This window comes from Hordeum vulgare, chromosome 6H, assembly GCF_904849725.1.
Source record: "Hordeum vulgare subsp. vulgare chromosome 6H, MorexV3_pseudomolecules_assembly, whole genome shotgun sequence".
Classification (NCBI taxonomy): Eukaryota; Viridiplantae; Streptophyta; class Magnoliopsida; order Poales; family Poaceae; genus Hordeum; species Hordeum vulgare.
This window is the reverse complement of record NC_058523.1, coordinates 345185079-345199530: the sequence shown is the minus strand read 5'-3', so window position 1 is coordinate 345199530 and position 14452 is coordinate 345185079. Positions and strand designations below refer to the sequence as shown.

The window sequence follows — 14452 nt, the reverse complement described above, 5'->3', positions numbered from 1 at the left end:
AACAATTAATTAAAGAGTTAAGCACACGTAATACAAGTACAATAAGAAATATCACAAAGAAAAATAACTACAAGTAGAGAGTTAGAGTTAGGGATAACCGCAACTCCGAGAGACGAGGATTTATTCCGATGTTCACTTCCTTGGAGGGAAGATACGTCATTGTTTAGAGAGGTGCATGTTACCACGAAGGCTCACTGTATTCTCTCTTTGAGACAACAGCACGAAGGGAATTCTCAACCACTAGTGGTAGACCTTGGGGTGGTCTCCGAACCCTCACAAACTTTCTGGGGGTAATCACAATGAACGATTCCTCTCCAGAGTACTCCTTCCGCCTAGGAGTCTCTAACCTCCAAGAGTAACAAGATGCACCACGAAAACAAGGGTGAATCAACTTTTGCTTTGGTGAATGCGTAGATCAGGCACTCCTCCTTCACTCCTAAAAATATCAAGGGCTTTGGTTCGCTAAGGAGGGAGAACTCCAAGAAATAGAGGTCTGAAAATGGTGAAGAGAGAAAAATGGAGTTGTTGCCCGTCTCGGTGAAGAAGAAGAAGGCTATTTATAGGTGTGGAAGACATCCACCCATTGGAGGCCAGATTTCCACCAACCCCGGAAGTTCTGGGTGGGTTCGAGGTTTTAGGAAACTTCCGGTGTAGACAGAATGGTTGAACTGGTTGGAGTCCCTCGGAAGCAGCCAACCCGGAAGTTCCGGTCGCTCCGGAAGTTCCGGCGCCCGGAGGTTCCGGCAAGGTTCTGGTCGAAACAGAAACTTTGCACAGAGCTGTTAATTTCTCTGGTTGGCCCGAAAGCTCCCCGGACCTTCCGGTCCCCAGAAGTTCCGGCCTTGACACATAATTTGCACTCTCAATTTTGACAGATCTGAGAAGCGGTTTTTCCTGAACTTATTTTTATGCAAAGTTGATTCCCGGATAATTTTCACGATGCATCCCCTCTTAATAGTGTGGTTGCCCTAAGGACTCAAGAAACAAAGAAAAACTTTCATGGCACTCCGTCTTTTTTCTTTTTCCAAGTAGAGGGGAAATAACCATCCATGTTGCTTTTTTTACTTTTGTCGGAGTTATTTACACTAGAGCATGTGGTTAGAAATACAAATGAAATTGGCATAGATGTCAAAAACAATTAAGGGCAATGATGCACTTCCAGCAACACCTATAATAGCCTATGGACAAAATTTCTGAAGTGGCATCTTGTATATTTCGTCCAAGCCTTCATGATCTCCTTATGGTGGCATCAAAGTCCAAAAATTACTAGTGGAAATTCCCTTGTTCTTTCCCGTGTGTGCACCTTCCCCTCCCTGCTTGATCCCACTCCGATGGCAATCCTCCTTGTCCATGCTAGGTCCTTCATTCACAAGCAAAACAAAACTATCTAATTTAGGCAGCATCATCTGTTCATGAACATTAGAAGGATTTCCAAGAAACGAAAGTACCTGGTAATTCAATTGGCGTGTGCGAGCTCTAGTAACTAGTCTAGTATGTATAGGAGCAGTGGTTGTGGGTGTAACAATGATATTGATGTCCTCGTCAACTGTGTCCACAATGCGCAAAAAATGGTTTTTGCATGTGAACACGATGACGAAACCATGGATCATCCGGGAAAGTTGGGTTCGGAGCAAAGTAATCCTTCTGCATTAGCTTTGCTCTGGATACCCTATCTCGATTGATCACTCTTCTCACTTTGATTGAGCCCTTGAAATTGAGAATATGCTCCACTTTTCTGTCCATTTCCTCTTGCATGTTCATGAGCATGATCATGTCCATTTCTTCGTCCGAATTCAAAGAATCGAAGAACTCATCTTGAATCACTTGATCAAGATCCACGCGATCGTTCCCTTTTGTTGCTGCTGGCGCCGGTGACTCCTTCCCGTTCACCGCGTACACGATCGACAGGAGAAAACGCCTCTGAAACCCCACCTCTCTGGATCATGTACGGGAGAGGGGCGATTAGGTTTTTGGGGAGCGACTATGCTACTGCTCGCCTCCATTTGACTTCTTCTACGTCCACATCATCTTCGTCACCGCCGTGTCTCCACCAACCAACTCCGGCCGTCCTGCCCTCCAGAAGGCCGAAGCCAACAAGAAGGCGGCCAAGGATGCTATCGTTGCCAGTGCTGCTGCTACGGCCAACTGGCCGATTGGAGAGTATAACTCGTTTATCGCGCTCCTATTTGTTTCATTCTTAGTAGTACTAGCTATATGCATAGATTTTCTACTATATGTATAGTAGATGCTAGTATGGTTCGTAATCAGTATGTCAGTAATCTAGTCAATGCCATGATAGTGATTATTTCCTGGATTAATTTAATCAAAAAATTGCATATTTACTCAACAATCCAAAAACCTAATATGTGTAGGAATTTTTTTGAGTAATGGTTTTTCTGCTGCACTAAAACCGGATAAGTTTACCGGTGAATATTTTAATCATTGGCAGACTAAAACCACCTTATGGCTCACAGCTATGAACGTGTTCTGGGTATCCGGTGTTACTCCCACGGGAATGATCACTCCTGAACAAGACAAGGCATTGAGGGACGCCACTGTCTACTTTCTTGGAGAAGGTCTTAGCATGATCGGAGATAAGCTGTTGACGCATATCTACATGTGCGGGTTGCCATGGACTTGTAGGAGGCTCTCAAATCTAAATTCGGGGCTTCTAATGGTGGGAGCGAGATGTATGTTATGGAGCAGTTCCATGATTACAAAATGGTTGACAACCGTTCTATGTTGGACAAGCTCATGAGACAATATGCATTGCTAAAGAGCTTGAGGTTCTTAAGTGCGATTTACCGGGCAAATTTGTCGTGGGGTGTATAATCGCTAAGCTCCCTAATTCTTGGAGGAACATTGCTACCACTCTGAAACATCAGAGGCGTGATTTCTCAATAGAGGATGTCATCGTCCATCTAAGTGATGATTAGAACTCGAGAGCAAAGGACTCACATGGAAAAGTGTTCGAAAGTCCTTCTATTGCCAATATGGTACATGAGAGGAACTTCAATTCCCACAAGCCCAAGGGAAAGAATTCTATCCAATAGAATACTGACTTTAATAAGAAGGGAAAGAAGACCTTCAATAAGAACAAGAAGGGAGATGGTTGCTTCAATTGTGGTTCTGAGGAAGATTTGGGCGAGTAAGTGCCCAAACAAGTAAAAGAAGCCAGGATAGGACTCCAAGTTTGCCAATATGATTGTGAGCAACAATGAAAGTGGTGCATCTGGGTATGGTAATTTATTTACTGTAGTTTTAGTTTGTCAATCCACCGATTGGTGGGTGGACATAGGTGCAAATATTCATGTGTGTGCTCACATTTCATTGTTCTCTTCTTACCACGTCACAGGCCGAGGGTCCGTATTGATGGGGAATGGCGCGAGTGCTTCTGTTCTTGGTTTTGGCACATTCGATCTGACGTTTACTTCGGGAAGGATCATGGAGCTAAAGAACGTGTCGCATGCCCCCGCCATCAAGAAGAACCTCGTTAGTGGCTCCCTTCTGTGTAGAGAAGGGTTTAAGTTCATCTTTGAGTCTAATAAAGTACTCCATCCGTAAACTAATATAAGAGCGTTTAGATCACTAAAGTAGTGATCTAAACGCTCTTATATTATTTTATGGAGGGAGTAGTTGTTATGAAATATGGACTTTTTATTGGAAAAGGTTATGAATGCGAAGGTCTGCTTAGCTTTTTCCTTGCTGTTTTTTTGTAATAAATTCATGAACAATATTCATTCGAGTGTTAATGAATCTAAAGTTTGGCATTCACGTCTTTGTCACATTAGTTTCGGTGTTATGTCGCGGCTAGCAAAACTGAATTTAATCCGAAGTTTCACTTTAGCCAAAGGTTCTAAGTGCCATTCATGTGTGCAAGCAAAGCGACCCCATAAGCCTCACAAGGTTGCGGAGGAGAGACACTTGGCACCGTTAGAACTCATACATTCTGATCTGTGTCATATGAATGATGTGTTGACTAAAGGTGGAAATAAATACTTCATGACATTGATAGATGATTCTACTAGATATTGATATGTGTGTCTGTTAAATAGTAAAGATGAGGCTCTACACTACATTAAAATCTATAAGGCAGAAGTTGAGAATCAACTTGAAAGGAAAATTAATATTGTCCGATCTAATCATGGTGGAGAATACTTCTCAAATGAGTTTGATTCTTTTTGTGCGGAACATAGCGTTATTCATGAGAGGGTGCCTCTCTATTCACCCCAGTCAAACGGGGTTGTCGAACAGAAAAAACGACTCTAACTGATTTGGTTAACGCCATGTTAGATACATCAGATTTATCAAAGGCATGGTCGGGGAGGCTATACTGACTTCATGCCATGTCCTGAATAAGTTTTTCGACAAAAGATAATGAGGTCACTCCCTATGAGGAGTGGTCGAAGAGAAGGACGACGCTCTCCTACTTACGTACTTGGGGTTGCTTGGCAAAAGTCAATGTGTCGATCCCCAAAAAGTGTAAGCTTGGACCAAAGACCATGGACTGTGTTAATTTGGGCTACGTTAACAATAGTGTTGGCTATAGATTTTTAGTAGTGAAATCTGAGGTACCTGACGTGAAGATCGTTACAGTTATGGAGTCTAAGGGCACTACATTCTTTGAGGATATTTTTCCCACGAGAGATATGCAAAGCACTTCTAGATAGGAATCTGAGGAGACTCGTGAGCCTGTCATTCCTATGGGATATTATGAACAAACACATGATGAAAACCTCGAGGAGGATGACAAGGAAACCCTTGGTAGGGGCAAGAGACAAAGGACTACAAAGACCTTTGGCGATGAATTTCTTGTTTATGTCGTGGATGATAATCCCACTTATGTTTCAGAAGCTTATGCATCTCCAGATGCTGACTACTCGAAGGATGCGGTCCATAGAGAGATGGATTCTATCATGGCTAATTGGACATTGGAAATTATTGACTGTCCCTATGGTTGAAAACCATTGGTATGTAAGTGGGTGTTCAAAAGGAAACTTAGGCCCGATGGTACAATTGAAAAGTACAATGCTAGGCTTGTGGCCAAGGGTTTTGCCTAGAAAGAAGAAGAAGATTTCTTCGACACTTATTCACATGTGTCCAGACTGACCACCATTCGAGTACTACTCTCGTTGGCGGCCTCACATGGTCTTCTCGTCCATCAAATGGACGTCAAGACGGCTTTCCTGAATGGAGGGCTGGACGAGGAAATCTATATGCAACGGCCAGATGGCTTTGTGATAGATGGCCAGGAAGGAAAGGTGTGTAAGTTGCGGAAATATTTGTATGGCCTGAGACAAGTACCTAAGCAATGGCATGAGAAGTTTAATACAACTCTGACATCTGTTGGCTTCGTTGTTAATGAAACTGACAAATGTGTATAATATCACCATGGTGGGGGCGAAGGAGTTATACTATGCTTGTATGTTGATGACATACTCATATTTGGAACCAACCTCAAAGTGATTGAGGAGGTTAAGTCTTTTCTATCTCAAAACTTTGAGATTAAGGACATTGGGTGGCTGATGTTATCTTGAACATCAAGCTTTTGAGAGATGATGAGGGTGGGATTACACTCCTGCAATCCCACTATGTTGAGAAGATTTTGAGTCACTTTGGATATTCGGACTGCAAAATTTCTCAAACACCATATGATCCCAGTGTACTGGTTCAAAAGTTCACATACACAACTAAAGATCAATTGAGATACTCTCAAATTATTGGTTCACTTATGTATCTAGCTAGCGCAACGAGGCCTAACATCGCGTTTGATGTGGGCAAACTGGGCCAATTTGTTCCCAATCCAGGTGATGTTCATTGGCATGTTGTTGAAAGAATTATGTGCTATCTGAAAGGTACTATGAACCACAGACTTCACTATACAGGATACCCGGCGGTACTTGAAGGGTACAGTGATGCGAATTGGATCTCTGATGGTGATGAGATGAAGGCCACTACTGGGTATATTGAGGGGTCGATAGAAGATGTGTCTAGAGGGGGTGAATAGACTACTTGTCAAGATAAAATTTCTAGCCTAACCCAATTTCTAGGAAGACGGAAATCTAGCAATTATAACAAGTCTAGAGCACCCTACACATGCTAGTAAACATATATGGCAGCGGAAAAGTAAAGACTTTGCACATGTAAAGGAGTAGAGTTTAGAAGATCAAACACGAGGGTTGACACAGTGATTTTTGGCATGGTTCCGATAGGTGGCGCTATCGTACATCTATGTTAGTGGAGACTTCAACCCACGGAGGGTAACGGCTGCGAGAGTCCACGGAGGGCTCCACCCACAGAGGGTCCACAAAGAAGCGGCCTTGTCTATCCCACCACGGCTTACGTCCACGGAGGACTAGCCTTACTCATGGTAGATCTTCACGAAGTAGGCGATCTCATTGCCCTTACAAACTTCTTGGTTCAACTCCACAACACGAAGTAGGAGGCTCCCAAGCGACACCTAACCAATCTAGGAGGCACCACCCTCCAAAAGATAATAGATGGGGTAGATCAATGAACTCCTTGCTCTTGTGCTTCTAAAGATAGTCTCCTCAACACAAATCTCTCTCACACAAATATGCATAGTTAGGAGAGTTTGATTTGTTGGAAAGCAGTTTGGGGAGGCTAGAGATCAAGTTTCAAATGATTGGATTGGAATATCTTTGTCTCAACACATGAGTAGGTGGTTCTCTCTCAGAAAATGGATCTGGAAATGAAGTGTGTGTGCTTCTCCCACGAATGAGAGGTGGGTGAAGGGGTATATATATAGGCAGTAGCCAAAACCCAACTGTTACACACAAAAGTGCAAACTCGGTGACACTGAAGTGGACAACTCGGTGGTACCGATTAGCTCAAAGGTGTGAACTTTTGAATCTCGGTGAGACCGATATATAGAACTCGGTGGCACCGAAAAGGTGACTAACGATCAGATGGCCAAAATCGGTGGCACCGAAAAGGTGACTCACAGTTAAATGGCCAAACTCGGTGGCACCGATACTCAAACTCGCAAATTCCGATTTTGTGTATCTTGGCAACAGCATGTTGGTCACCCAAACTCGATAGCACCGATGCAGTTTCGGTTGGACCGATTTTGTGGGAATGGCTAGGGTTCTGTCTTAGGTTCAAACTCGGTGGGTCCTATGTGACAATGTTGGTTACACCGAATTTGTATATGTGGAACTTGACAGAGTGGATATGTGGGGAAAATAACTAAGTGTTTTGGTGGCTAACTTTGAGCATTTGAGCAATCAGTTCATTTTACTACCTCACCCCCTTTTAATAGTATTGGCTTTCCTATGGACTCAAAAGTAATTTCTCACAAATATAAAATGAAGAGTCTTCTAGCTTGAAGCTTGAGCCAATATTATTCCTTTCTTGCATCCATGGGTGTCTCCACATAAACCTTTAGCCATAGCTCTTCATGGACTAAACCAGAAATATCTAGGTAAAAGTGTTAGTCCAAGAGGCAATGTATGTTGTCATGAATTATCAAAATCACCAAGGGAGCATATGTCCTTTCATATATGTTTACCCTTGGAGGTGGTGTTGTTTCCTGGAAGTCTTGCAAGCAAATGATCTTAATGAGATCGACAATGGAAGCAAAATTAAGAGCATTAGACACATCTGGTGTCGAAGCAGAATTTCTTCGAGGTCTTTTGATGGACTTGTGTGTGGTTGAGAAGCCGGTTCTGGCTATCCTTATGAACTGTGATAATCAGACAGATATTGTCAAAGTAAAGAGTTTGAAGAACAACATGAAGTCCAACAAACATATAAGAATGATCTTGAAAGTTGTCAAACATTTAAGAAGCTCCGGAGTGATAGCGTTGGATTACATCCAAACGGCTAAGAATCTGGCAGATCCCTTTGCTAAAGGACTATCACGTGTTGTGATAGATAATGCATCGAGGGATATGGGTATGAGACCCACATGAGCTGCCATGGTAGTAACCCAACCTATGTGATCGGAGATCCTGTGAAGTAGGACGTGGGAAAATAAGCCAGTGGTGAACTAAGGAGAGTAACTTTACTAACCCACTCTGTTGGAGATGCATTACTCTTGGATACTGTACGGTAGGATGACCACTGCCTTAATGTGTTCTAAAGCTTATGTGTAAGCAAGATGTTGTCCTACAGAGTGATCTTTGGAAGAACACACCTATATGAGCCCGACTGCTAGTGATGGTCTATGAGATTGGGGTGATTTCTAGTAAGCTCATGAATGCCAAGAGTGTGGCCAATATGCTCCATCCAAGGGGCCAGCCTTTAGTCCTAGTACTAATAAGACTTGTGGTCAAACTTCTTTACGCCAAACTGACAATTCAAGGCATAGTCCATTGTTCAGTTGTGAAGGAGTGTAGCTACTTGTTCTAGGTGAATCTCAACCTTAACAAGTCTTCACTGAAATGCCGGTATATCAAAATAGTGATTGGAACAAGAAGACATAATGTGCCCTTGAGATATGGTGGGGAATTGTTGAAACATGAGATGGGCTTAGGGCCCATAAGACAATTTCAAAATATCTCTAAGGGCCCATATAGGTGTTGGCATGAAAAGGGGTGGTGGGAAGTTCAGTCCCACCTTGCTAGTGGAGAAGGAGTTGGACCTCTTTATAAGGGTCTCTCTTCCATATGCTATTAGAGATTAAGAAGAGAAGAGGCCCTCGCGCACTCCTCCTCCGCCGCCCGCCTCGCCACGCCATGCTTCTTCATGATGCGTTGCGGGTTGCAGGGTTGAGCCAAACCGAGCTCATACCTACGCGCTTATTTTTATCGGTCACGAATGGAGAATACATAACGGACACGCCATGATCTGAGACATTGGATCGTGGGTTGTTACCCACTCAGACATGGGTTCCGTCCACGTCTCTCTACCCGGTCGCGCCTACATAAGCAAGGCTCCTGCCAACCCTAGTCGTCACGAGATCATATCACATCTGCCTTCACGTGATTGTTCCCTTTTGCTGGTGCTACCGTCGGCGACTCCGTCCCATTCACCGTGTATACAGTCGATGGGAGATCAGGCCTCCGAAACCCCGCCTCTCCGGATCCTGTACAGGAGAGGGGCGATTAGGTTTTTGGGGAGCAACTACGCGACTGCTTGCCTTCGTTCGACTGCTTCTTCTATGTCTGCGCCATCTTTGTCATCACCATGTCTCCACCAACTGACTCCGACCGTCTCGCCCTCGAGAAGGCCGAAGCCGACAAGAAGGCGGCCGAGGATGATGCCGCTGCCACTGCTGCTGCTAGGGCCAACTGGACGATTGGAGGGTACAACTCGTTTATCCCACTCCTGCGTATTTCAGTCTTAGCAGTACTAGTTATATGCGTAGATATTTCTACTATATGTGTAGTACATGCTAATCTGGTTTGTAATCAGTATGTCAGTAATCTAGTCAATGCCATGACACTGATTATTTCATGGATTAATTTAATCGAAAAATTGCCTATTTACTCAACAAAAAAGATGACGAAACCATGGATCATGTCGAAAAGTTGGGTTTGGAGCAAATTAATCCTTCTCGAGTAGCTTTGCTCCGGATACCCTATCCCGATTGATCACTCTTCTTCCTTTGATTGAGCCCTTGAAATTGAGAATATGCTTCGCTTGTCTGTCCATTTCGTCTTGCATGGTCATGAGCATGATCATGTCCACTTCTTCGTCTGAATTCGATGAATCAAAGAACTCATCTTGAATCACTTGATCAAGCTCCGTCGGTCCATACTCGTCGACGGACAGACCATCGGAATCCATCGTTTTCCCTAAAAATTTGACCAAAAAAATCGATCAGACACTATATCGAATACATCCAGCACAAGACAGAGCCAGAGAGTTGTCGGACGTACCGCGGTGTCTTCCGGGCCGACGGCGACGTCCTCCGCGACGAGGAGGAGACAAAAGACTCCTCCGACGAAGCTCGCGAGGCAGAGGCTACGAACGGCGACGGAGCTGCGAGACGGACGACGCGAGGATCCGCCAATTCTGCGGGGTGGATATGGTGCAATTTGTCATGGGGTCAGGATGTTGGATCCGACGTGGCGGGCGTGCCCGAGCTTCTCCATATCCTTTCCATATTTGGGCTGGATATGACGGGTGCGGGTCAGCCCGGGCGTTTGAGACCGATTTGAGAGGTCCGGTTGGGTCGAAATTTCGTCGTCGAACGATCTTTCCGGGCGCTTGAGGGGGGTATGAGGGGTCCGGTCGTGGATGTTGTAAGGCCTTCCACTATATAATCGGTGTCCAGTACCTTAAAATCTTGCCACCTCATCGGCAGTGTGTGTTTGCAGCGTGTGTAAAAAGTAAACCCACACTTGCATAAACACAAATGTCTTTCGTCGCCGATCCATCCCGATTAAGGGGTTACTTACATAACATGAGTTGTGTGTGAGATCATTGTGATAGATAACAATGGTGTGATGCGTCGTGCACCCAATCGACATGATACGTTGGTCTCAAAAGTAAACCTAAACTGCAAAATCAACATGTAATTGGATGGTTAAAGGAACGGTGATATCCCATTTCACCAGAATTTAAATTCTGATGCTCGCATTATTTCTGAATTTATTTCAGGATTTTTAACGATATGTTTTTAGGGGAGGAGATGTTTCCGTTGAACTTTGTAACTCAATGATATACCGGCTCAATCGCGTGTCAATCCACCGCAAATCAGCTCAGCGCCTTCTCACTCACTCCAAGTCCAAACCTTCAGATTTGGTGATTTAGAGAAGGATTTGAGGGAGGGGGCAGTGGCTGGGAGAGGGGGCTGGGGGAGGGGAATGAGGAGGGGTGGGGAGGGGGGCTGGCCCGTGGCCAGTTAAGTCAATGTGTGGCGCCTAAGCGCTAGGCGTCACACATTGTACGCCTGAGGCTTAGGCGTCACACTGCCTGGGGGGTGGGCCCTCCCTGCCAGGTGGTCGGGGGGTGTGGCGCCGAACGGCTAGGCGTCACACAGTGTAGTGTGCCGCCTAGGTGTCGGGCGCCACACAAAAGGGTCAGGCCGGTGAAATATTTCCCCCGATGAGTCACTCCGTGAGTTCTTTCCCCAGGGGTCATTTTTGTCAATTTTGCCTTTCTCACTCACTCCAAGTCCAACCACTCCTTGATGTAGGCCGTATAGTTGTTTTCTCCAGGGTCTGTTCGCTCATATCCGCGCGTAGCCACATTTTTTTTTTTATCAAATCAGTTCACCCGGGTGGACGAATGAATTTCCCTTCTTATCTTTTGGATGTTGGTTTGACTAAGTTCGCCAATCCGGGACCCACCGCCTCTCCCCGGATTTACAACTGGATGGTGCCAGTCGAGAAAGATTTTAGACAAAACGGGGCCCGTGACGACTAGTTGATCGGGACCAGTCAAACCCAAACCACCAACCGCCCCTTCTTCCCTTCACGCACGCATCTCCATGGGGTCCGAAGCCAACGGCGGCGGCGCCGCCGTGATTGACCTGCTCCGCTCGGCGGCGCCCTGCCCGCCGGACGCCGACCTCCTCCTGACGCCCGGCACGGGGCTCGTCCTCGTCGACCTCGTCAACGGCTTCTGCACCGTCGGCGCCGGGAACCTCGTGAGCTCTGCTCCCCCTCCTCTCTTCTGTTTTCGAGTAGTAGGTACTCATATCGGTGCGCGCGCGCGCGGGGTTGATCGGCTCTTGCGGGAGCTCGGTTGATGCATGCCATGCCACCATGCTGGCTTAGTTGGAGTTTTGCTGGTTGCTCTACGATGGGGACGCGAGTGATTTGAATAGGCCAGATAGCCTCCCCCAGCTTCCTCCTACCTTGCTTCTTGGCTCTTCTTGTCACGCACTTCTTGCTCTGCCTCGTGTTTCTTTTCTCTTTATGGCCCATCTTGAATCTCCACTCCGCCCTTCTTCCTCCCATGGATTAATATCATCAATCTGCATCAAGTATTATTACTCGCTTTGCTTATAAGAAAAGATGGCGTCTGTCTGCAGGCCCCTGTCACGCCGAATAAACAGATCGACAAGATGGTGGAGGAGTCTGCTAGGCTTGCCAAGGTCTTCTGCCAGAGGAACTGGCCGGTCTTTGCGTTCCTCGATACCCACTACCCCGATAAGCCCGAGCCGCCTTTTCCCCCGCATTGCATCATCGGTTCCGGTGAAGAAAACTTTGTTCCAGGTTAAACACCGGCTCCACACTTTCCTTATTATTACTTCTCTTATTAAGCCTATGTCGCAGAGCATGTTCAGTCTCTCATGCTGGACTGGGATGCTAAATCCATGTTTTGGCAAACCTGATACGGGAGAATGACAACAGAACACGTTCCGTATCTGGATTCTGACGAAGTTTAATCTGCCATATGCAGCTCTGGAGTGGCTGGAGAATGATCCAAATGTGACAATGAGGCGCAAGGACTGTATTGATGGTTATCTTGCTTCATTTGAGAAGGATGGGTCCAATGTTTTCAGCGAGTGGGTCGCAAAGTTCCAGATCAAAACCGTAAGCGGATCCTTTCTTTTTAAGTGTTCGGTGAAAAAGAAAGGGTGATCACATTTATATATGACTCGTGAATTTGCTTGATGCAGGTTTTGGTTGTGGGAATATGCACAGACTACTGTGTTCTGGACTTTGTGAGTTCAACTCTGGCTGCAAGAAACATTGGCCGAGTGCCCCCGTTGGAAGATGTTGTGATCTATTCTGAGGGATGTGCTACATTTGACCTCCCTGTCGAAGTAGCCAGGAGTATCAAAGGAGCTTTGGCCCATCCACAGGTACTCAGCAACTAAAATATACTTCCTCCGTCCCATAATGTAAGATGTTTTTTCACACTGGTGTAGGGTCGGAAAACATCTTACGTTATTATGGGACGGAGGGAGTACTATGCATGGTCAGTGAGACCGTAGACTTCAGAAAGACTCAGAATGAGAATAGATAGCTTTCACATTCTGGAGCATGTAATTTAGCTAGTATTAGGTTTTGTAAGACATAGGACTTTGACGGAATTCCTAGTATCCAGATTTTATACCGTGCTAAAAACATAGGACACCTGATCCTTAGTTTATAGCAATAGAACAAAGAGGTGTTCTGCCTAAGAGAAGTGGACTAGTTTTACACGGAAAATACATTGCCTTGTTGGCTGCGAAGTGTTTACGCGTAGAGTTAAGCCCGTTTTCTCTTGACCTGAAAGTTACTACATAGACACAATGGTGGCAACTTTGCTTTGATATATTGTGCGTTTCTTTGCTCGTTAAAAGAAAGAAACATGGAGTGATAGTTAACCTGTTATTGTTTCAAAAGAAAAAAGTTAACCTTTTATGATGATGCAGGATCTTATGCATCACATGGGACTTTACATGGCCAAATCAAGGGGTGCAAAGATAGTTGACAGAATAATTCTTGAAGAATAAGACTAATCATTAATCAAGTCTGAGATAGTCTTGCAAGGAGGACCGTGCTAGGGTTCTATGTTGTCCTCCTGTTTATCCACTCTGTAAAATAATCAGATGCTGTATCTGCCGCCTGGTGCACTGACACTGTTCTATGGGTCATGCATCTTTATCTGTATGCATGGTTATATCTGTAATTATCCAATGAGTAAGGTTAACAAGCATTTACTACCTCCGTCCGAAAATACTTATCCTAAAGATGAATGTATCTAGACTTATTTTAATTGTAGATACATCCATTATATGCATTTTTAGGACAAGTATTTTCGGACGGAGGGAGTACTTTCCAGTATGCGCTTCCACCCTGTGTTTTGATGCCGTGTAGTTTGTATACTAGTACCTCCGTCCCTAAATACAAGTATTTCCCTAAATACAAGTATTTTTAAAGATTTCACTACAAACTACATATAAAGCAAAATAAGTAAATCTACACTTTAAAGTATGTCTACATACATTCATATGTAGCCCCTAACGTAATTTCTAAAAAGACTTATATTATACTTCCTTGTCTCATAATATAAAATCATTTTTTACATGTAGTGTCAAAGAGCATTTTTTACACTACACTATGCTCTTATATTAATGTATGGAGGGAGTACTTGAGAACGGAGGAAGTATATTCCTGGTTCGAAGTTTGTGCATAGTAGTATCTGAACTCAAAACGGGAATGGGTGGACCCGGACCTGGCCTTGGAACTGGCCCGGTGGCCCCAAGGTCAATATACGAGGCCATGAATCGACCCATTTCATTAGAATTTTCTGACCTCAGTGACCCATTGGATACACAAGCCGACCTAAAATTCAGCATTTTTTTACACATGTTTGATGTCCTCATGTATTACTCATCCCATCCTCGTCCTCTTTTGATATTTTTTTAAATAATCATGTCCACATATAGATGTGCAATATGTCTATATGTATGCATGCATGCATGTTCGTACATCCTTGATTCAGAACTTCAGATACTGTAACACGAGGATATCATTTAGACAATATGTATATGCATGCCTGTTGTTTTGTGTTTCATTAGTTCAGATGAGTCGACCCGTCTGAC

The 14452-nt window shown here is 44.6% G+C and overlaps 1 protein-coding gene across 1 annotated transcript; it reads left to right on the top strand.

The window, feature by feature from the left end:
- Positions 1-11344: 11344 nt before the first annotated feature.
- On the top strand, positions 11345-13539 carry LOC123404047 (nicotinamidase 1). The gene is made up of 5 exons (XM_045097961.1): positions 11345-11560; positions 11948-12131; positions 12319-12452; positions 12539-12724; positions 13280-13539. Exons 1-5 carry the CDS (start codon positions 11402-11404, stop codon positions 13358-13360), a joined length of 744 nt encoding a protein of 247 aa, XP_044953896.1. The 5' UTR covers positions 11345-11401; the 3' UTR covers positions 13361-13539.
- Positions 13540-14452: the final 913 nt, after the last annotated feature.